Genomic DNA, 22897 nt, shown 5'->3' with positions numbered 1-22897 from the left:
TAATTCCTGAGCTGCACAGCCCCAAGCAGCAGGGGAGCCCCTGGCTTGGTACTCTAGGAGGTGCAGTGAATCCCAAGAGCAACTCACAGCCTCAGCCCTATCCCATCCAGCCAAGTCCCATCTCCAGGGCCACCAGACATAGCAGAGAAAGGTCCAGAATTCCTCAGGAAAAAGAGACAGCAGCTCTGTCCCCATCAGGGTTCCCTGTTAATCCCCTCTGCTTTTCCTCACCAACCCATTTCCTGAATGAATGCTCGTTAGTGTTACCTCCCTGTGCTGGGAGGAGCAGCCAGTCCCTCTGCCTGCTGCTCATTCTTGGCTTCAGCCACTTCCTGTGAAAATGAGCCCCACAGTCCAGGCACTGTGTGAAGACGTATTTCCTCTGCTGTGATTCAATGCCTCTCTGTCCTCATGGGACAAGATGGGGACAGCCCTCTCCAATTCCACACTGGTATTTCATAGACCTTGGCTGTCTCCCTCTCATTGGTTTGAGATAAGGAAATGGTGGTGTCCCTTCCTGCTCCCAAACACTGCCACTGCCCTTCCCTGACCCTCCTTCCTCCCCTGCGCTTCCTCCCCAAGAGGTGGGACAGGAGCTTGCACACAATAGCCAGGTGACTTACACAATGCCATCATCTTTTCCTTTCTATCCCCACCCTGTTCCCTGTGAATCAGCTCAAGGCCAGGATGGAGTGAGGCTACAGCCCTGTCTCCACCTCTTCCCTACTACCCCCATACCTGATTTCATGCAGCTTGACAATCTCATTGATGATAACCACCAGGACCAAGGAAAGAAAACCCAGGAGCCAAGAGACCGGGGAGATGGAAACGTGGTTAAAGGTCAATGAAGAACTGAGGTTTTCCCAGAGTTTCAGGTCCAGCACAGTCTGTGCCACTTGCCCCAACAATCTAAGATCATAAACAGACACAGCAAACCTCAACAGAGCTAAAAGGATCTACAGGTCAGGGTTCAAAACCAGACATAATGCTCAACAAGAGAGACTCTTCAGCAATTGGAGCAATTGCCACGTACTATCATTTCCCTCAGCACCAGCAAAGTGGTGCTGGAGCAGACCCAGAGCCCTCATTTCACCTTCCAGCACTCTCAGTACCTCCTTGGGGCCTGGGGATACTCACACAAGGGCCACAGTGAGTGTCCACCACCGGTTGGACAAGGGGCTCTTCTTCCACAACGGCTTCGTGCGATGCACGTGGGTGATGGATATGAACACTATGGGGACAGATGGAAGAGGGAGTGACTGAGCATCACATACAGATACACCACTTTACCATATACCCCAACAGCTTGGACTCCAAAGGAATAGGTGATTTACATCCCTGAAACTAACCTTTCATTCAAGGTCGTTTCAGACCAGACTCTACAGCAATTCCAAGTCCCCAAGTATGGCTGATGGGGAAGAGCACAAGCAGAGCTCCCCTGCCTAGCCTCAATGGTCTGAAGGATGTGAAACAGTCATGCACACTACCTCTCTCCTAAGTAGGGCTGGCTCTCCAATCAGGAAGCACTTCTTTTGGCCTGGACATCCTGCACATCTCAACACATCAAGCTCTGCCTGGCACTAAGGCACAACGCCACAGGACATGGTGCAAAGGGAGCAGGGACCCTTTAAGGTGATTAGGGAGCAGCTGGACCTACTCTGCCAGGCAATCATGTGTGGGTGATGGGGATCAGTCAGGAGCTGGGCTCTACAGGCTCCTCCAGAATGTTTAAAAAGGGTTCCAGGTGCAGGGCAGTCACAGCTGCACCAGTGCTGCTTGGAGGAGGGAAATGGAGTGCTTCACAAAATGGCAGCAGCAGGCATATAAGGACTTTCAAGTGAAGGAATGCTTTTGGAGAGCTGCAGGGTGCTGGTAGATGATTTGCACCATGGCAAAGAAGGATGCTGCTTTTCTGGTAAGTCTGGAAGGGAATCAGTATTTCACCAGGTTGATAGGAAGCAGAGTCACCTCTGAATGTACAGCCTTAATCTGTTAGGACAATGTATAGTAAGACAAAGGCCTTTAGGCCTGTACTGAGGGCACTGCAGCATCTGTTTTCTACCAGGGAGTTTGTGTTCTGGCACAGGGGACAAAGAAAGAGGTAAAGGATGCAAATTTTCCCCCAGAGTGGGGAACTGAAGCCTGGGAATAGGGACTTACCTGTATGTAAAACAATCAGGCCAGCTGTGAGCTTCTGGGCTACAAGAAGAGCATTGGAAAATGTCCCAAACCAGTCAGGAGCACCATCAGCATTGCTAGTAAATGAGAGGACACAGGGAAGGAGTTAATGGCAGGGACTTTTTGCCTGACCTGCTCCCACCAGGGCCATATTCTCCTCTGATAGCTGAGGAAACTAAGTGTGAGCCTGGAGTCAGGCTGTCCTAGAACTAGGAAGCAACAGTGAGCAAAGACACAACTAGAGCAGCCAGCCCTCTGTATAGCCATTAGAGCTGGATCACACAAGAGTCTGAAGCTTGTTAGAGGGGAATCTGTTCTACCTGGGAAGGGCAAGAGCAACAGGCCCTGCAGGGTGTGCCAGGCTCAGTTCCTCACCTGTGCAGCATGATGGAGGAGCAGGCTGTGAGATTGAGGCTGGTAGTGTTCACCCCTTTGCAGGACTCATGCAGTGTGAACCCAAAGCAGATGAGGCAGGAGCAGATGGTCAGGCTGAATTTCAGGAGGAAGCAGAACAGGAAGTAGTGCTGAGTCTGTGAATAAGGGAGAGGCAGGAGGATGATGTGGGCATGTCACTGCCTCAACCTCCCCCACATGAACCATCGGGGACTCAATGGCTGCAAAAGACAAGCCGTAGAAGAGATGAGACACCGTCCTGTGGATCTGCCCTGTGGGCATGCTGGTGCTAAGGGAATCCCTTGCTGTCCCTGCCAGGCTTTTGGCCTGCATACCTCACACCATGGATAATTCACCAGGCGAGCTGGGAAGGCACAGGGCCTCAGCTATGCCTCAGCACTGGGACAAAGTAGAAAATAAACAATTGTAAACTGAATGTCTACTTACCTTCTTAGGAATGGAAGTCAAGTTTTTTCCTGTTGCCATGGTCATGATGGAGCTGTGGGGAGGTTTGCCCAGGAGTGAGATGCTGCAGAAAGGTAAGTTAGTCTCTTGGTAACAAGTTCAGGCACCAAAACTATTGCTCTTTTTTTGTCTGTGTCTAACATTTGAACCTAAGTAACATCCTTAGACTGCTTGGACCATTGGCATTTGTTTGGCCACTGCCTTAAGCATGTGCTGTTAAAAGCTGTCATTCATGGGAGGTGTAGATGGAGAGAGAGGTGACCTCCAAATGTGTGCTTGTGAAAAACCCACCCATGGAACCTTGGCCTCTGCCTGACAGCCTATGCTCTATCACACTTCAGCAACAGTATCAAGACTGGAAGATGATTTTTCAGCTAGAGGTCCCAGCCAAGATAACAGCAGCTCTTAGACAGCACTCAGGGCTAATACAGCAGTACACAAATGATCCTATCTGTGTTTCTAAGCACACTGTCAAAGCAGGTGCTTGGAAGGATCCTTGCAGCCTTTTGAGCATGCTGTATGTGATACCAGCTTTCTTGTAACATGGACACTGTGAGGCTGGGGCACTGGTCTGTGCATGGTGTGGGTGGGAGGCATGAGATTCCATTCTGACAGACTCACCTGAGCAGGGGGTAGCAGAAACAGGAGAGCCACACAATGTCCGTGGTACTGAGGATGGGGGGCAGCTGCACCAGGCAGGAGAGGAACTGGACAGGAACAATCCAGAGTGAAGAGTGTGAGCAGTGCTAAGACAGTCTTGATATCCACTGTCCTTCCCCAAAACACTGGGATGAGCTGCTAACTAAACTGCCACTGCATAGCCCCTCCACATGTCCCAGCCTGCTGGGGGAGGTGCTGCAGGAGATGCTCTTCTCCAGGAAAAAAGGGTTTGAAAAGAAATGTTGTGGCAGGGTCAGAGCACAGTTTACATGTGCTGTATAAACCTGACTGAAGGCCACCTTCCTCTCTCACAAGGCTGCTCCACTGCAGCCACTCATATCCATGCTAGCACTCCTGTCCTAAATGCTGTCCCCAGCCAGGCCAGGACTCACCTGAATGACAACCAAGGTCAGCTGGCACTGCAGCAGGAAGAGGAAACACTTGCGGATCCCGTAGGTTGCGTGCCTGGCCTGGAAGGAAGCACAAGCCCTCAGAGCCCTTGCTGTGATGGGAGTAGTTATCAGCCAACAGCAATTATTGGCAACCAAGGGCAGAACATGTGGCCTGCAGGGGAAGTGGGAGGGGAGAGAGAATCTGGACACTTTGTAAGCAAAAGAAGGTCTCTTGCCTAGATGCAGAGCTTGTGAAGGAAAGGCAGAATTTAGCCAAGGGGTAAGTTTATTTAAACCTCCTGGCTTTTCTAGGGTAACGTTTCTCCCTGGCACTCTTTTTGTCTGGCTACAGGTCCTCATAAGCTTATATTTTATCCAGTTGAATGATATGCATGTTCTGTTGCCACAAGGCATCATTCCCAGACCATCCCTTACACCTTGGACTGGTAGGCCATGCAGGAAGAGTAGCTCTGTTGTGCTTCCTGAACAAAGGACAGGAGACTTGAACAAAGCTAATGCTGGCAGCTTACTATGGGCAACGGCACAAGAATGCTCATGTGAGCTCCTGGCTTTGTTCTTTGTGAGCTACAGGCAGAGGGGGGAGGGGTAGAGAGGGGACATGCCTGGCTTACCTGCTCTATGAGCCTGATGATGCTGGTACTCTCCTCTTGGCGGAAGGACATGGAGCAAGGCAGGCTGTTGAGTTGCCCTGAGAGCTGCAGCGGGGTGAGCTCATCAGAGACATGAGTCATGGTGGTGCTGGTGGCATAGCCAAAGGTCTCCCAAGAGCAGCGAGATGGGTAGAGAGGGTCCAGTGCTATACTGCAAAGACAACACAGGAGCATTAAGGGAAAGCCCTCATCCCAGAGAGAAACTGTTTCATTCCAACCCAGCTTGCAAAGCTGTGCTGTGTCTCACTGGTAAGAGAAGTTCTGAGCTGCAACATGAGTCTCTGATCAGTCTCCTTAGGTTTTCAGTTATTCCCCAAGAAACAACAAACATATTTGGGTTTGTGGGTCCAGATCAACAATTTGGCTGATCCAGAGGGGCTTTTTCACCCAATGAGTAGTTCAGCATGCAAGAGCAACATCTTTCTTTCAAAGATGGAGAGAATATCCCTGTATCAAGGGATCTAGGTAGTCATCCAAATCTCCCTTATGGTGACAAATGGACAGAGCAATTATGAGCACCCCCTTGCACAATCCACAGGTCTGGTGTGACCCATGGCTGGGTGCTTGCTAAGCTCAAGGCAAAGGCAGGTGGAGGAGTCTGGAGCCTGCCCCACCTGATGTCACTTTGCAGAAAGAGGCAGCTGTTCCGAAGGTTGGCAGAGCTTCCCAGACAGCAAGTCACCTCCCCATACTCCTGCATGATCTTGATCATCTCACACATGGCTGCAAAGGGACAAAAGGACAAATAGACTGTGTTATACACACAAACATGCAATGTTTCACACACCCTCTGCAGTCTGGGTAAGGAACAGTCAGACCTTTTAAAATTACCCCAACCCATCTCCATCAGTCATGTAGAGTGAGATCCAAAATCAAAGCACACAATTAGATGGCTAATTAATTGCAGTCTAAGTGCCCTGTGTAACTATTTCCTGCAGGAACCGAGTTGCAATTTGTAGTGCTGTGACCCAGAGATCTGCATCTCTAGCACACCTTTCAGACCAGAGCTGTGGGTATAGCCTGGGTGTGTACCACAGATGGCTTCAGCATCAAATGGTCTTGTTGGAAAACAGCAGAAACTAAATAAACCTAAATACCTCCAACCAAATACACAACTTTAGATTCTGCTCAGCAGCACATCATTACTGTTGCAAGTCTAAGGGAACAGAGAGACTATAACATAGCACTCCAAAAGCAATGCCAGGTTTAGCCATGCTCAGAGCCAGCCCCTGTTGCTGCACTCCTGCCACGACCTCCAGCCTTCATCAATCAATTTTATCAACACCCTCCCAAGGCCTCTAAATCAAAGCTGCTGTTTGATCCAGTTTTTCTTCCATAGCCCTCTGCATGGGGCTCTGTGTGTATATGAATTTTCTAGAAACCAACAAACCCACTCTTTGCAGATTTTTGGGATTAGATGAAGTGAGGAACTGTCACTTCTGTCAAAAAGAGAGAAAAGCTACTGGGCACTGACTGCTTAGGCAGATTGGACTGTAACTGGCTCTCACCAGCACTCTGTGAATCAGAATGATGATTAGCACTTTCACTGTAGACTGGACAAGTATCAGCCAGTTGAGCACTGGGCCCTTAACATTTTCCTTTCTGATCTGTGCAATCAAAAGCTCTGCAGAGCAGCAGAAGGTGTTAACAGCAACTGCCAGAGGAAAATTGTTCTGGGAAGTTATTTCCCAGTTATATAAGGCAGAGGGTTGGGAGCAGAGATCAAAGTCTCCCAGCACACTGATAATGCCTATTTAATAGAAGGCAGTAGCATTGTGGATGTTTGCTCTTGTGTCTCTTACAAATGCAAATTGAAAGGAGTGGTTCTTAGCCCAATTCCGTAGCTAGGGAACAACTGCATTACAATGAAGCTAACACCTGGCTTCCCACAGGTAGCAAGAGAAGGTCATTCATAACAAAATGCCCTTCTAGATTTCTGGACTGTACCCTCTTCCTTTCACCCATGTCTACATCCAGATGAGCCAGAGCAAATGGATGAGGAAGGTACCCATGGGCAGTAGTAGCAGAGACTCAGGCTCTGTGCTACTTACTCTCTGGGGTGCAGTCTGTGAAGAGGGGCACCAGCAAAGGCACGTTGTCTATGTTCTGCAGGTGAGGTCTCACCTGGTGGATCCCCCGTGGGAGTTTGGCCTGAAAAACAGACAGCAGTGACTAAGCAAGGGAGTGTGTGTGGGGGGGATAAGCATTTCAGAGGGAACTGCTGAAATGATTCCCAGAATTATGCAGCTTCAAGATCAGATACAAACTCATGTCCCTGCAGAGAGAAGCTGGCTTTCCCAAGACTGTGTAAAGTCTTCTGCTAAAGTTCCACACTGACACACCAAGCTGTCTGTGCTTGCCTTCTGGTTTTGTAAGATCTGCATGATAAACCTGTGCTCAAGGACTTTTAGGACCTTTTACCTGTGTGGAGAATTTAGTCAGAGACTATGTGCTGTCTCACAGCAGCCACATCTATTTCAATTGCAGCCACATCATCACACAGCAAGGGAAAGGTTCTTGCTTTTTGAAACCAGGCTTAATGGGTTTATCTTTGAATCTGCATCTAATTCTGATATTCCTGTAATCTCTGCTGAGCATGTCTGAGTTCTCTGGGAGGCAGGAACAGCTTGTCCTGCACTGTGACTACTGGGCAACACCAGCCATGGCTCCCAGCTGGAGCAGACACAAAGATTTTTCTGTGTGCATGGAAGGTGAGGATGTGCCCGGTCTCTGTCCAGCAAAGGGGAAGGGGACTTTGGCAGACTGAGATGCTGCTCTCAAGGCTACACCACCTTCATTCCTAAACTCCAAAGTAAAAGACCTGGTCAGCAGAAGTGATTAACTGGCAGAATCCCAAGATTCCTGGGCACCTGATACCAAGATGGAAGAGGGTGGGAGAAATCAGGAGTCCCAGGGCAAACCAGCCAATCAATCTGCTTCAAAGAGGAATTTCCTCAGAGTAAGGAGGTGATACTGCTGACATGACAACAGCACGAGGTGTGTAGGGAAAGAAGCCTCACCCTGTTACAGTCCTCCAGGAAGCTGGGGATATCGCTGTCTGTTGGCTGAAAGCTGATCAGATCTGAGTGCCCTTCCTCTTCCATCAGCAGAAGCCCCTCCACATCATCTCGAGAAACTGGAGCAGAGAGAAGCAGCATAAACAATAAGCACAAACCTGCCTCTGCCACCCCTGTGCCACCCACATGGTACATTCACGTGGCACTGCAGAAGGCAGGAAATGTGAGGCCTGATTTTCTAGATTAGCAACACTTAGATCCCACTCAGTCATCTAAAATGCAGTATTTTTACATGACTAATCTGCTCAGAGGTAGATATGTAAGCCTAATTTTCTGCTCTTGAGACATGACAGTTTATCTGTTCTGCTCTCTTTCTTCTAGGGGAAGAAGAGAGTAAAGAAATCCCACCTGAAGAAAGAAGAGAGTAATGCACAGGTAAGAGACTCTCAGTATCTTGACCAGGGCCTCAGTAAGAACCAAAAGCCCCAAAGAGCAGTTGTAAAATCATGGTAGCTGGTGACAGAAAGATGTTTGTTTCCAGACTTCACTGTGAGGGTGACAGGGCACTGGAACAGGCTGCTCAGATGGGTTGTTGAGTCTCCTTCTCTGGGGACATTCAAAACCCACCTGCACAAGTTCCTGTGTGACCTACTCTAGGTGGCCCTGCTCTGGCAGGGGTGTTGCACTGGATGATCTCTCAAAATCCCTTCCAATCCTTAAGATTCTGATTCTGTAACTGCAGTACTGACTAGGTAGACAGGCTGTAAATGTAAGGCCTCACACCTCAGGCTCATCCACTTTTGTGCTCAAAGCTCTGAAGGATCAGGTATCTGGTGAGGACACAGGAACTTATGAACAGGTTTAAAAGAACCATCAAGGCAACACGTGGCATTCAAAGTGGTTTAGGCACAGTTCTCACCCTGATGTAGGTCATCATGCAGAGAGCCAGCATGACTGGGGCTAGAGGGAGGGATCTCTGAGCCAGGCACATCACCATTAGGTGTTAAAGATATGTGGCAATTCCAGCCAGTCTCCAGACCCATCTTCTCAGCAAACACCTGCAGGGGAGCAGAAAAAGATTTTAGTGTCACTATCCAGGCCAGAGCGTTGCTGACCATATTGGAGCTCAGGCACCTTCTGGACCCATTAGCCAACTGAATCAGATTAACCTCAGATGGCACTGGAGCTAAACTCTTCAGTCAGACAACTAGGGAACATGTAAGTTCACGGGGTTCAGCAAAGACAACTTACCTTGCTTTTGAGCTCATCCTCCAAGGAGAAGTAGACAAAACGAATGCAGGCATTGACCAATCCATCAATGAGGCGGACAATGTCAAGACGGGCCTGATACTGAGATGAGACCATTCCCATGAAGATCTGTCCACTCAGAGCCTGGATACAGTCTTCCTTCTCCATCACTTCCCCAATCCCTTCTTCAGGCATGCAAACAACACGCAATCACGTTGAGACCAAGGGGCCACGTGTGCATCAGATAAAATACAGACGGTGGGAGAGGCCACCAAGATAACACCCAAAGATACCCAGATCCACACGTACACACAGGAGGAACGAAGAGACATCCATGTGTCCCAGCATACCCAGTCACAGAAGCAGTTTCAGGACATCCCCACATATGTGACCAAGAACACAAGCGTGAAACAGTGAGCATGGAAAGGAAAGAGACAAACCAGAAGACAGGGATCAGTCACGAGGAACTGGGGCAGAAAGTTGAAGGATGTATGCTGCATCATGTTCACATGTCCCTCTCAAACACACCATACTGTGCTTAAACATGGTGAGTCTAGCTGAGGCATCAGAGTACTGATGCAAAGGAGAGCCTGCAAAGGCTCTTTGACAGAGTTCCTTCACCATCATCAGATCAGCTCCTGGTGAATGGGAGCTGGATGCACCATGAGGAACAAAGTAATAAAACGTTTGACACAGTTGCAAAGCTTGGCACAGGTGAGATTGAAAAGTTTTTTGATACCACTCAGTGCCAGCTGTCTCACAGCTGCTGGAAACCCCCTTCACATTTTACAGAATGGGAGTCCAAGGCAGAAGGAGGTTAAGCCTGGTTTTCCAAAGGAATCTCCTGGAGATATGTAATGGTATGTGCTTATTTCTCAGTTTCTGTTCTGGAGGAGATCAGTTCCTAGATCTAGTAGGAATCAGTTCCTTCAACACAGCAACAAAAGCCATCAAGGGAGATTTGCTGCATATCAGCATACATTTAATCCCTTTGAAAAACCCAACCTGGGTGATGTCCATACAATCAGACAAATACCAAACCCAGGAGTGTTGGCTCTCAGTTGCCTGATTTGAGAAGCAGACTTCCCAAAAGTAGAATTCCTCTGCAAGATTCCACAATTTAACTAGAAACACACCTACCAGCTGCTACACCACTGCTTCCTCTGGAAACACATCTACTTCAGAAAGCCTTAGTTCTCAAATCCCATCTGTTACACTGAATAACAATGTTCTTACAGCCCTAAGCTGATCAGAAAGCAAGCACCTGGCCCAGCAAAGGGCCTTACTGAAGACAGCACAGAAGACACGTACCATCTGAGCTCCAGCTATTCCTCCGACTGCTCTGTTTGATGGGGGTTGTCCCAGGGAGATCACAGCACGTGAAGATAGCACTCTGTCCAGGGACCTGCACCAGTTCTATGCACTTGCCATTGAGCTGGGATGACAAGGCACAATGCATTGGCTTGTATGCAAAGGCAGAGCAGTATCCTGAGAGACAGGCTCTCTGGTAGAAATCTAACACCTTCTTCCTATGTGGAAAAGACAAAAACCATACAAAGTCAGCAGAAGTGGGCTGCATTTCTGACAATGTACACTGCAGTTCATTGTAGAAATCATCAGTTGGGTATTTGGAAGGATGTATTCCAGGAGGGGTGGTCAGAGACTCTGAAAAAGCCTTTCCTTATGTTCTCTAAGTCGCAGGCTCTACAGGGCAATAAAAACATTCCGACAGGGACTGTGGGGAACGTTCCTCTTTGCTCATCAGGCAGATTGATGAGTATGAACACAGTACTCTTTGAATACACTTATTAATATGCTCTGTATGGCTGCCAGATGACTCCAAGGAAGCTCACTGTACAACAACAGAAGCTTAAATTCATCAGAGAGAATTTATCTATAGGGAGATAAACACCAAGGAAGGAACTTGATGACTCTGACAATAGTATCTATGGCAGAGAGAGTTACAGAAACAGACTTTTCCCCTGTCCCCTTTCAGAGACTGGGTCCAGAAGCTGTATGTGAAGTCTCCACTTAGTCAAAATCCAGTCAATGGAATAGTGTAAAGTTCCTTCTTTCTGTTGAGCTCACAAGGTAACAGATTAAACTACACATGGGATTTTTCATTGGCTTCTGAGATGAAAAATGTTCTAAAAATGACCAGTGGGAGTTTTCTTACTCCTGAGGATAAACAGAAGAACAATGTGCTGCTAGTCAATGAAATTAAACATTCATGGTCTGCTTCACTAGCAGGAACAGAAACTTAGCCTCTAGATGAGAACACAAGGGACCCTGTCAGACATTGCAGCAGGAACAAAAGGGTGTGATACATTGTGGTGGATTGGTTTCAAGGAAAGGCATTTGTCTTGAACAACAACAAAAATTCTCTGCCACCAGCCAGCATATGATCCAATTATAACTCACAGTGAATTATTCCATGTGCTACACAGTACAGTCAGAGTCCACTTAAAAGTCCACTTGTAAGAGGCTAACATGTAAGTAGATACAATAAGAAGTAGCTTAGTCTTACAGTCCAACAGACTGGTTGTTGCTATCTAACCTCTTGCATTGCTTTAATTACAAAAATTAAGTATAAGCAGAGACAGCTAATGTTTATAACCTGCTTGAAGCTTCTATTAAATAGCTTAACAAGTGCCAGGAAGGGGAATTTTAACGGTGACCAGGTTCCCTCTGCAATTATCTGTAGCTCCTGAATGCACCAAATGACAGTTACCCACCTGTCAGAGCCAGAGAGGGGGTAGATATCAGTACCATCCCAGAAGTCTGTGCAGGCCTCCAGGATGATGTCAGCTGTCCCATGAGAAAACATCTGCTCAGTGCCTGAAGTGCAGGAGAACAGTGGGTCAGCATCACAGGTACAGGCTCCCACAAATGGGATGTCAAACCATCCACTCCCTCATTTGTTAAAAGTGAGTGTTCCCATAAAGTGCTCTGATGCATTCCATATATTCCCTCCCCCTCTGTTGAAAGCCTTCAGTCTCCATCAAGAAATTATTCAAAGCAGGATGATATGTATTCAGCTGCTATTTGTCTAACTGTGAGTTCAAACAAGGCTGTGATAAAATGTGAGCCACATAGTTCCTATTCCTTACACTATGTAACAATCCTGCTCCTGCATAAGATGGGATAATATCTTGTTCCTGTATCCAACAGAGCAGAAAAAAAATACTCCTGTGTCCCTCTTCTCATGAGAGTACAAGCAGTGGTGAGGAGCACATGGGGATCAAAATCTGCCTACACTGGAAAGTGCATTCCATTTCAGGCCAGGCATAGATCTAAAGGGAAAGAGCTATTCTTGAATTCCTTCCATTCAAGTAGCAGACTTAACAGTGTGACCCATTAGATAGCAGCCTGTTTCACAAAGGGTCCTGAGAAAGTGTTGAATCAGCTTGGGTCAAAAGTTCAACTTAACAGACTCTAAAAAAGTAACTGATGTTGTGATCAGGGAAGAACTGAAAATCAATGGACAACAGAGCCTGCCCTGGTGTTTTTCTTTCACTGCTTTTCAACACAGACTTAAAATCTTCCCTAAGACAAAGGTGTTAAAAAAGTGTATCTCTGAGGTGTGTGGTATCAGTTGTCTGATGCAGGTCCCAGGCACAGGACACAAGTTAAAGGACACCAGGCTTCCTCCCCTGCCTCCTCCTCCATGCTTCCTTCTGCCTTTCACTTGCAGAGATAGATTAACATTGCATGCACGTTGACTTCCCTGTCTGGGTTCCCTCCTCCAGCTGCTCTGCAACTTTGCCCCCAACAGCTTCAAAGCTGATCTAATGAAAAAAACATCACTGCCAAGAAAAATGAGCCCAAAGGCTTCTTGCAGGCATTGTTGCTGACTGCAAATGCTCACACTAGCTGATGAAATCAAAAGCCAAGAATATTCACTTGCACAAACCAGCCAGGGACCTTCAGGAACACTGGAGGATTTTCCAAAACATAGCAGCTCTCTGCTTTCTGCTATAAATAGTCATCACACGCCAAGTTTATCAGCATAGCAAGCCTCCAAAACGAATAGGAGCTGTGTGTGAAAGAAGGAGCCTGTCTCAGGGACACAAAGGAGCACTTGTGCAGAGCTCTGGTTAATTTCATTGTATAAACACCTAATCCTTCCCACCTTGCTCCTACAGTCAGATAGTCCTTGCTAGGGAAGGTAGAACAAGAGATGTTTATTGTTTCATGCAAAACCTGTGCCCTGGCCACAGAGAAAGAGCTTGGAGATGACCACACACGTGGACACATAGCTGCCTTCATGCCCAACAACAATCACAAGCTATGTCCCATTCAAAATCATCAGCATCCCTCACAGCAATCTTTCTAAGGGGTAAATGACACTGACAGCATAAACTGGAAGGAGTTCATTCAGTTGTCATTGCCAGTAAAGTGAGCTCAGCCTTTTCCCTTCCTAAATCACAGACTTGAAGGCCAGGATTTCTCTGGCACAAGGGAGAAAACTAATGAATAGGACAGGGAGTATGACTAGCCATTCATGACTGCTGGGACTCGTTAGGAAGAACCACGTTGCTACAGCTGAGCCAGTGAGACAGAGCAAAAGGAATCAAAGAGTGAAGCTATAGTAAAGGAAGACAAGAGATAGTGTCAAACCATTTTAGCCCCCTGAAGGTGCAGGTGAGCCCCACATTTCCATGTGGTTGCCGTGGATTTTGGATGAACGCTGCCAGATGGCGAGACACGTATTTGAAAGGAATAGCAAGGGACACACTGATAAGCTACCTCCTCTTTCTGCTGCAGCTGCAGAATTTATTATGCAGCTCCCTTTGACTCCAGCATGTCATGGGAGTGGGGAGATTCAAAGATTTATTCACAAATATCAGGAGAGGTTAGTTAGGATCACCTGGTCTGACTCTTCTGCATAAACAGAGCCAATTTATCCCAATTAACCCCAAATTATCTACATAATCCATTATTTCTGGTTGTACACCCTTTAGAAAGTTTCAAGAGACAAGACTATCACATGAGAGTTGTTCTAACAGTTAACTAACCCCATTGGCAAAAATTGCTCTCAGAATTTACCCCAGACAGCATAATCCAGGTCACACATGTGTTTGTCTGAGCTCCAGTCGCTAAACTAAACCATTTAAAAATGAGGATAAGGAGTTGAAATGAGGCAACATTGAAGGGTTTTTTTCCCCTACACTAAGAATCTCAGCATCACAAAAAACCTTGCTCATGAAGGCAAGACAGCAGCAATCAAGACAGACGAAAAATCTCACCCCCAAATTAAGATAAAAAATTAAGAATTGGGCAAGAGAAAAGCCTTTACCTGGTACATCTCTGGCCAGCATAATAATCACGTTTCAGATGCAATATTGAACATATGCCAACTCCAGAGAGCCAAGTTCAGTCAATTTAAGGTATTATGAAGAGACTAAGAGCAAGATTTAACAAGCAAGCTGTTAAATCTTGCTGAGGTGCTTTACAACCTCACAATGGCCTGCTGTATGTCCTTCCCATCCTAGCCCATTCCTATGAGAGCAGGAAGGAGTAGAGGAGTCATCTTGGCTTCAGGTGTGGTATTCATGGTCACTATGAGTTTGCATGGAATTTCTGTGATTTCTTATTAGCATGCAATATAGAAGTAGACTATGCAATGTCATATACTAGGCAACTCACAAAGACAAGGATTTATTATTTGGGCTATCAGGATGAGCATCATTAGCTAAAACTCTGAGCAATGTTCAACCCTGTGCAGTATCAGTTTCCTAATGAAGTCTAGTCAAAACCCAATAAAACCCCCAGCTTGCTCTGCACTACAATTTGGTGCCAGAAAACAGCTTTATTATGTGCTATCTAAGCTAGTTTAAAATTATATATATTTATGATCCTGGAGTGAAACAGAGCTGTGAAGAATTCCCTGCCTCAGTAGGCCACAGCATTGATCACTAAGGTTTGTGGAGTGTATCTGTATTAGATACAGGACTATGACCCCACAGGGACTCCAGACTATTCCAGTCTGACATTTTCCAGGTTCTCTGTAGAAAAGATCTTCCCAACCAAGTGGATGCCTAAAGAAAGGGACAGCCTTACTGGTAGTGGTGTCCTTCACAAAAAGGTTAATCATGTGGCTCAGGGGTGGTCTCCTCTTGGTGATGGATGAAAGCTTCCCTAGGATTGTTTCCTTAACCATCTCATCACTTGGCAAGCGGTATAAGGCCAAATAGTTCTCCTGCTTGAAAAGGTCTTTAGCACCTGGTGTGAAACCTGAAATGTGAACACAAGGAGAAGAAGAATCAGGCTCTAAGCAAAGCAAAACAAAGGTCCTCTCTCCTGCTTCCGTGCCACACATTTTGCCTGCACTGACATCTCCACAGCAATAGGTGGGTAACTGTGCTCACTGTGCATCTGCATCAAGATGGCTCAAGATCTATGACAAAAAACGTTCAGAAGGAATAGATGTTGTTAGCAATTCCAGCTTTCATGCTTCTGGATCTTTGAAGAGAGGAATTGTGACATTGAAAACAGGCACAGAAGTGAGTTCAAGAGCTTCTAGTTCTAGTTGTCTAGGTGACAGTTCTAGTGTCATCTCTAACCTCTTATCTCCCCTATGCCTCAGTATTCCCATCTATCAAACAAGCTGAGGTATTTCACATCATCTATACCCAAGCTCCTGGTAAAGTACTGCAGTAAAGACAGAGCAGCTATCTGTCCATTAGCAGGCATTCTTTGTCTAATGAGATTGGCAGACTTGAGCCAGAGGAAGATCAAGCCTAGCCAGGGCTGGCTGGAAGTATCCCTGATGACATTTGTTCCTTTGATAGTGTCTACAGTGTCAGAACTTGCCAAAAGCAATCTCTTTAATAGACTCTTTTGGCAACTGAACAACAACAGAGTCAGCTCTCCAATTCCACCTCCTCAGCAATGAGGACTGGGGGAATATTTTTCTCATGCTCTCTAAGGACTAAGTGTCCATTGACAGCTCTGATTTCTCTGTGTCTGCTCATCCAACTTCTCCTTACCTATTAGCCTGGCAAGCTCGCAGAGGCCCCAGGGCACATGGACAGGCAGCACAGCGTTGTGAGTTTCCTGGAGGGCGATGTTGCAGAGATGGTCAGAGAAACGGCACAGACGTTCTGTCACACTGGCGTTGCAGAGGTTGAGCAGTACATTCAGGCCCAGAGGCTTGAGGGAATTCAAGTGCATGTGCCAGTTGGAGTCATCAAACTGGATGCAGGAGGGGTTCTGCTGGTCTTGGGACAGGCTAAGCATCTCAAGGTGGTAGTCACACACAAAGTCTTCAGCCTCACAAGCCAACACCTCACTGTCACCAAGGATCTGGTCCAACACATAAGGAAATTCTAGTTGGTTACACTGAATGCAACTTCAGTCTAGAATCCCACAGGGATCCCAAATAAATTCCCAGGAGGGGAGATTCTACAGGTTTAAGTCTGTCTTATAGCATCACAAAAGACTCTTTGTGTGCCTCTTCAGCATGTCTTACCTGAGTATGTTCCTCCTCTCCACCCTCTGTGTCCTTGCTAAAACTCACATTGGACCCAGAGGGATGCTTGCTTCTGCTGTTTGGCTTTCGGTGGGCATGGGCATCAGGAGCCTTTGGAGGGTCACTGGACCAATTATTCCTCTCTTGCTCATTGGCCACATGGACCGTGTCTGCCAGGGAGCCAGAGAGCAAAGCATCTCTTTCATGGGGCTACAAGAGACCAAGAAAACAAACAGAGCTGGTTCAGTGGTTGAACACAAGCTGCTACTGATTCACATTCTTCTTTAGGACTCCTGGAGAAGAGGAACTCATCTTTGCTGCTGCTTTATCTTTTAAGCAAAGAATTATGGCACAGGACTTCTCTACACACAAAGCGCCCCATATTGTGCATGTCAGTCAAACTATGTTTAGAGACTATGTATTACATTATGGATTATGTATCACTCACCTCATCTTCCATCTCAGGATGGCAGAAGGAACGTGTAGAGAGCTCATCAGTCAGATCTTCATGGCTATCATGAGGTGGTTCCACCTTCCCACTGAAGAATAGAACAGTCTCTGGGCTGGGGTTTGGCCAGGAAAGAATTCCCTGCTTGTCTACACAGCAGAGCACCTAGAACATCCACAAGAAAGGAAAATCTCAGTGAAAACATGTCTCGGTGTTCATGCACAGTTGTAAATATTGTGAGTTTAATAAACCCATGGGAGGATAGATAAGTCTCTCTGCCAACATTCTGTCTAAGAATCTCCCAAGAAATCTGAGAATTCCTTGCTCTAGCAGGATTGATGGGTTATTTAACACCAGTTTTATCTCAGGGTATTGCAAAACTAGGCATGAGGTCCATAGAAAGGAAGCAACTAATCAATGTGTTTCACCAGCTGGTACCTTACTGGGACTCAAACCAGCTGCTTCTTAAACAGGAATCAAGAGGGTTATGCAACCCAGAGCTGGAAAATATACACATCCTGTTAGATGCCACAGAGTATCTGTAACCATTGTTTTAGCCTGCAAATGTGCTGCCTGGACAAGACAAGTCAGTTATAAACTCTTCTACAATGACAGGTGCCTGAAGGGTTTCTAATTCTAGTGCAGTGAACTGATGGCTAACAGCCTGTGCTCAGGGATGGACAACAGGGCTCCTCCTTCCGACCACCCAGAAATACTCACAGTGACAGATCCCAGACTATGGAGCAAGCTGGAGGTGAAGCTCAGAGTTGGGGATTTGCCCTTTAAAACACAGAGGAAGTGGCTCCAGATACAGCGTATCATTTCCTGCCCAGGGAAGCAGAGGACATCAGCCAATTAAAGACTCGTTCAGTGAAAGATAAGGGGAGAGAAGGAAAAAAGGGAGGATGACATTACCTGCTTTCAGATTCAACACAGTGATACACTGTAAGATAAACATCAGTCTTCGTGGGAACCTGCTAACTGATACAATGCTGATGTTCTCAAGGGAAAGGTGTTTCTTCCCCTTTCCAGAGGACACTAACAGACAGTCTGATTGTTGAGTTGAGAGCTCACTGAAACTACCTTTGTCTATCCAAAAACACTAGAAAGAATTCCAAAGCAACTTCATTTGGGGTGAACTAGCTGTTACCTTTTAGTATTTTTTCCTAAGTAACTCTCATTCCCTTGCATTATAGTTTGAGGGCTTAAGCTTATGATCACCATGCTGCAAATCGAGTACATGGAGTCACTGTGACGTGGTGACTTGCTCAGGGTTACTTATTGACGTGGGGAAAATGCTGGAAATAAAGCCAAGGTGCCCTGACTATTCCATCATAACAAATAATTGTAATCAATATGGTAGTAAACTGAAAGAAGGAGAGATTTTGCAAAATTAGAAGGTTGAGTTGGCATCCTTCATCCCCCACACAAACTGTTTCAGAGGGAGCCTGGATGGCAGCAATCCATCCAAGCACCAGAGCTCTGTGTTTTCTCTATGCACTTCTAAAGCCAGCAAAACCAGGTTTGCATTACAGTTTTTTTTACTGCTTTTTAGCTGTTGTTCTGGACCACTGTCACTGCAGAGTACTTCCCCAAAGCTTCTTAGATCAGGTTCCTTACATCTAAGGGTCAGCACAGCCATGGGCTCATGTGGGAAACAACCATGAGCTATGGACAGGAAAAAAATTAAAAGCTCTTCTTTAAACCAGTTTCTCTTAAGCAAAAATGTTACATATATACAAAAGAAGAAATAGATCATTTCAGTGAAGGTCAGCTCAAATCACTCCCACTTAACACCAGAAAAAAACCCTCAGCTAAATGATGACCTGTCACAGAAAGACAATACAATACTCAGCAAAGGAGGTGTGCATGTGTGCATCCACGTGCATTCCTCTGTGTGGCTTGGAGCAAGGAGATATGAATTGATTCTTGTAATAGCCAGGGATTTTTAGTCACTCCTGGAGTTCATCTGCCTCCTTATGGAAAGGGGAATCTTAATGCCAGATCAGACACAAGTGTATTTCCTCCACCCACCCATTTAATCTGGATGATGCAATTTATAGTGGCAGATGCAGTTTGTCCCCCATAAAAAGACCTTCTGGAGGTTTATTTGCCCCAGCTTCGAAAGCACGAGTAATGTGCTTAAGCTTCTTAAGGAGGCTATGAAGAAGGACCAGACTTTTAAGAAGCCCTCTTCACATTTGGTCTTGGTGCTGACCAACATCCCCTCTGCTCTTTAGTTTTGCCTTGAAGAAGGAGGTTTTTCTGGTACAAGCAAAATAGCTCCCTTCCTTCTGACATGTGCTATAAAAAGTTTCTATTACTCCTGGAATAGGAGGATTTAAAAGAAGTATTTTCTTCAGGACAGAAAAGGTTGATTCCAAATGATCTGCAATACCAAAGTCACTTCCACCTCTGGTCAGCAGAGTAGCATTTACATGAGAAGGTGTAAGGGAAAGACATGCAACTTGCATGCACAGCAAACTAGAGCAGCAAATGGATAACAATGGATGACTGACACAAATAAAAAGGGTCTAGGAACAAGCAGTAGATCAGAGAGGAAGGGAAAGGATATCATGAAGTTCTGCAGTGAAGATGGAAGAAAACAATACATAATAATAGTACCTGAGAAGATACCATCTCTGTGTAGCTGCTGAGAGTGTCCTCTGAAAATTTAGCAAGCTGCAGCAAGAGAAGAGACCAGTTACTATAATCATGCTCAGAAATGTGTCATGAGGAACATCCTTCCCTAAACACTGTGCCTTCAGAGAGAAGAAAGCAGGAGTCCTGCTCTGTAGGAATCACTGTACCAAGGCAGACTAATAATTCATCAAAACAATTAAGTCTTTAATGAACTATGTCTTTATACACTTGTGAGGCACAAAGTGCTTGGTGCTGTAGATCATAGAACAACACAGTCATTACCTAAATGTCTACAGAGAAAATAATAGCAAGTAGACCCAGAGGAGGTTCTTTCTGGGTGGTTATTTTTAGATAGAAAGAGCCAGGACTGCTGATTGGTCTGTTTTTAAACTATATGGGTCAGTTAAATGAAGGGAGCTTTAAGAGTGGTTTTAAAAGCAGGTGCCTGGAATACAGTGGACATGGAGGAATGAGGTGACACAAATGGGATGTGGATAGGAAATAAAAAGAAATATTAGCAGGGCACTAGCATGGGGCTCTTGGAATGACACTGAGACATTCACTAAGTCCAAATTTGGGGATTCAGCACAAAGGAATTCCACAGGAGATGAAACTTAGAAAAATAGTTGAAACTGAAGTATGTTCCTAAGTGAATATGGCAATTACATTTGTGTGTAAATAAAACAACACCCCAAATAACAATGCATGGATCTGGCATTTTAAAAAGGATCCCTTTAAGAAAGCTGAAAAAAAGCCCAGACAGACCTTTCAGAAATCATTTAAACTGAAAACTGTGAAAGAGAATTAGGAACTATTTAACAATATTTTATTCAAAATGTAAAGAGCAACAATCCCACAGTAAAAACAAAACCATCCAGTTTTGAGTGGAACTGAGAACAGAAGTAAAAAGCCATAAAAGAAATAAGAGAAGGTATAGCAGTAGGTAAATTAAAACCAGTCCACTGCTTGTTGAAGACAGTGAAATTGCAAATGATATTGCAGGCAAGGCAGAAGTGTTAAAATAAATATTGCTGTTCCTTATTCAGTGATATAATCATACCATATGACAGCTATGCAATATTTTCCATTCTAACACTAGCTACTGAAAATAAATATGTTTAAATTAGCAGGTCTGGACAACTTTCTGACTGTTACTGCTGATTTTGCACGAGGCTTGATGCATGGTTTAAGTCCCAGTGCAATGGAAGAAAGCTAATGTGTTGCCAATGCCTAAAAACAGTAAGGAGAACAAGTCAAATAACCACAGGACCCCAGACAGACTTTGATTTCAGACAGAATAACAGAGGAGCTAACATGAGACTCAATTAAAAGAAGTGGAATAATACAACCAGTGCCAAACACCACAAGTATATGAGTAACAAATTTCACCAAACTGTAGTGGTATCTTTGTTGACAAATCTGACTGATAAAAGCAATGCTTTTGACACAGACAACTTGGTACCTTGACTTGATAGAGAATGTTTGATTGGTTTTCTAACCAAAAACTAGAGTAATACTGGAGATGTAGGGCCCATATTAAATACATTAAATGCATTAAACACATTAAATACAGGATGAGGACCCCATCTTAGAAAGCAGTAACTCTGTACATTATCAGTTGAACAAAGCCTGGCCATTTAAAGCAGTGGCTAAAAGATCTAATATGAACCATTGTTGCACTAACAAGGGAACATAAAGTCCAAATTAGTCTGAATTTTAGCACAAGCACAATTGTTACTGGAATATTTTGTGGGCTTTGGAGATCCATAATTCTACAGTGACCCTGAAGCATTGGAGAAAGCCAAGAGGAAAGCCAAGAGAAAGATTAGAGGGTGGAAAATATGCTTATAGTGATTCAAGGTGCTTAAACTGTTTACTTATCCACAGAGATGGTAAAAGGGAATGTGTGTAGCTACAATAGACCAGAGATTTGACTGATGTGCTCTTAAATGTAGGAGACAAAAGATGTAAATGTTCCAAGGGCTGGAAATCAAATACTACAAAAATTCCCACTAACACAGAATGCCCATTTTTAGCAGTGAAGGTAAATAATTACTGAGACAACCCATCAAAGGCAGTACAAATGTTTTGAAACTAACTTCAAATTCCTTTCTAAAAGGAATGCTGCTGTTCTCCAACTGCAGTAATAAAACTTGAGGCACAAGCTTGTTTGGGGGGTCCTCTGGTTTATGTCTGACTAACCAGACACAAGGGTCACATATGACCTTGAAAAACTGGGAATCAAACAGCTTGAACACAATGACAGAGGGCAGAAGGTGGAGAAGAGAGTCAAACAGACCAAGTGATTGGCAACAAGAGGGTCTTACCTGCTACATTTTGAACAGAGAGAAGGAAGGAGTGAAATAGAGAGGCCAAGAGAAGACTGCCCTAGTCAAAGGGGAGAATGACCAGGACACATCACAATGGTTGTTCTGCAGCAGCAAGGATGAAGGATCATGTTTGAGATGTCACAGAAAGAGCTGGCTGGACAGAGTGAGTTGCCTGGACAAGAAAAAGGAGAAGACAGGAAAGAACACAAGGAAGGTGCAAGTATGAGTGATAGAGCAAATGAGCATGTGGAGAATGATGAAGCAGGGAAGCCAAGGAGCTCTAGCTTTTCCCAGCCAAATAGAAGGTTGTGAAGGGAAAGAGGAAGGTTGCAAAGACAGAAACCAGTGATGCTGAGAATGAGTGGGAAAGGTAAAGTGGAGAAAACACTGAAAAGAGATGGTAAAGGTGCAGAAGCCACTGAGGGAGGTAACGTGTTCTCCCTCTCAGGACACAGGCAGCCTAGTCATGTACAACCCTTAGGGAACAGAAAACACAGACTCAGGACCACAGGGGTCAAGGAAGGACAAGAGGGAGAGAGAAAGTCTGTCCAAGTAGAGGCATAACAGAAGTCAGCACAGAAGGCAAACATAGCACAGTGCATCTCACCAACACTGCCAGCAGGACAGAACAAGACACCCATCAGTGCATCCAGCTCAGGATAACACACCCATCAGATGACCAAATTCCACTCCCCAAACCAGCACAACCACCAGAAATTCCTCTTACTCTCTGATCCACTGCAGAGGCCATACCTGCAAGCAAAGTCCCAGAGCCTCAGCCAAACATTAAAACAAGTGATTGCAGAGACTCTCATGTATCTCCCATTCCTTCTCAGGGACTAAATGTTCCCTCCTTAGAGCCACCACAAGACATTTATTTCCATGTTAACTCCTCTGACACATTCTATGTAGCTGAACCATATGCCCTGAACAGATTTATGGAATCACTGGAGCTTCCTATCACCCTGGGATATCTGT

The 22897-nt window shown here is 45.5% G+C and overlaps 1 protein-coding gene across 5 annotated transcripts in view; it reads right to left on the bottom strand.

The window, feature by feature from the left end:
• TMEM94 (transmembrane protein 94) overlaps positions 1-22897 on the bottom strand; it is a 49973-nt gene that overhangs the window by 2765 nt on the left and 24311 nt on the right. For 2 of the 5 annotated variants that reach the window (XM_062011001.1, XM_062011003.1), the window contains 21 exons: positions 19572-19628; positions 17667-17771; positions 16947-17111; positions 16499-16708; positions 16017-16332; positions 15088-15261; positions 11760-11862; positions 10336-10553; positions 9028-9209; positions 8696-8834; positions 7780-7895; positions 6811-6910; positions 5374-5482; positions 4721-4910; positions 4089-4166; positions 3658-3743; positions 3019-3100; positions 2554-2708; positions 2161-2255; positions 1138-1231; positions 739-909 (listed from right to left, as the gene is read on the bottom strand). In XM_062011001.1, coding sequence (XP_061866985.1) covers positions 739-909; positions 1138-1231; positions 2161-2255; positions 2554-2708; positions 3019-3100; positions 3658-3743; positions 4089-4166; positions 4721-4910; positions 5374-5482; positions 6811-6910; positions 7780-7895; positions 8696-8834; positions 9028-9209; positions 10336-10553; positions 11760-11862; positions 15088-15261; positions 16017-16332; positions 16499-16708; positions 16947-17111; positions 17667-17771; positions 19572-19628 — 2945 coding nt within the window. Of the gene's footprint in view, positions 1-738; positions 910-1137; positions 1232-2160; positions 2256-2553; positions 2793-3018; positions 3101-3657; positions 3744-4088; positions 4167-4720; positions 4911-5373; positions 5483-6810; positions 6911-7779; positions 7896-8695; positions 8835-9027; positions 9210-10335; positions 10554-11759; positions 11863-15087; positions 15262-16016; positions 16333-16498; positions 16709-16946; positions 17112-17666; positions 17772-19571; positions 19629-22897 lie in introns of those variants that run through there. The other 3 variants (XM_062011002.1, XM_062011005.1, XM_062011004.1) reach the window with 3 other exon arrangements.

The sequence above is a fragment of the Colius striatus genome, chromosome 18, assembly GCF_028858725.1.
Source record: "Colius striatus isolate bColStr4 chromosome 18, bColStr4.1.hap1, whole genome shotgun sequence".
NCBI classification, from domain to species: domain Eukaryota; kingdom Metazoa; phylum Chordata; class Aves; order Coliiformes; family Coliidae; genus Colius; species Colius striatus.
The sequence above is the reverse complement of the archived record's forward strand: the minus strand, read 5'-3'. Positions and strand labels throughout refer to the sequence as shown.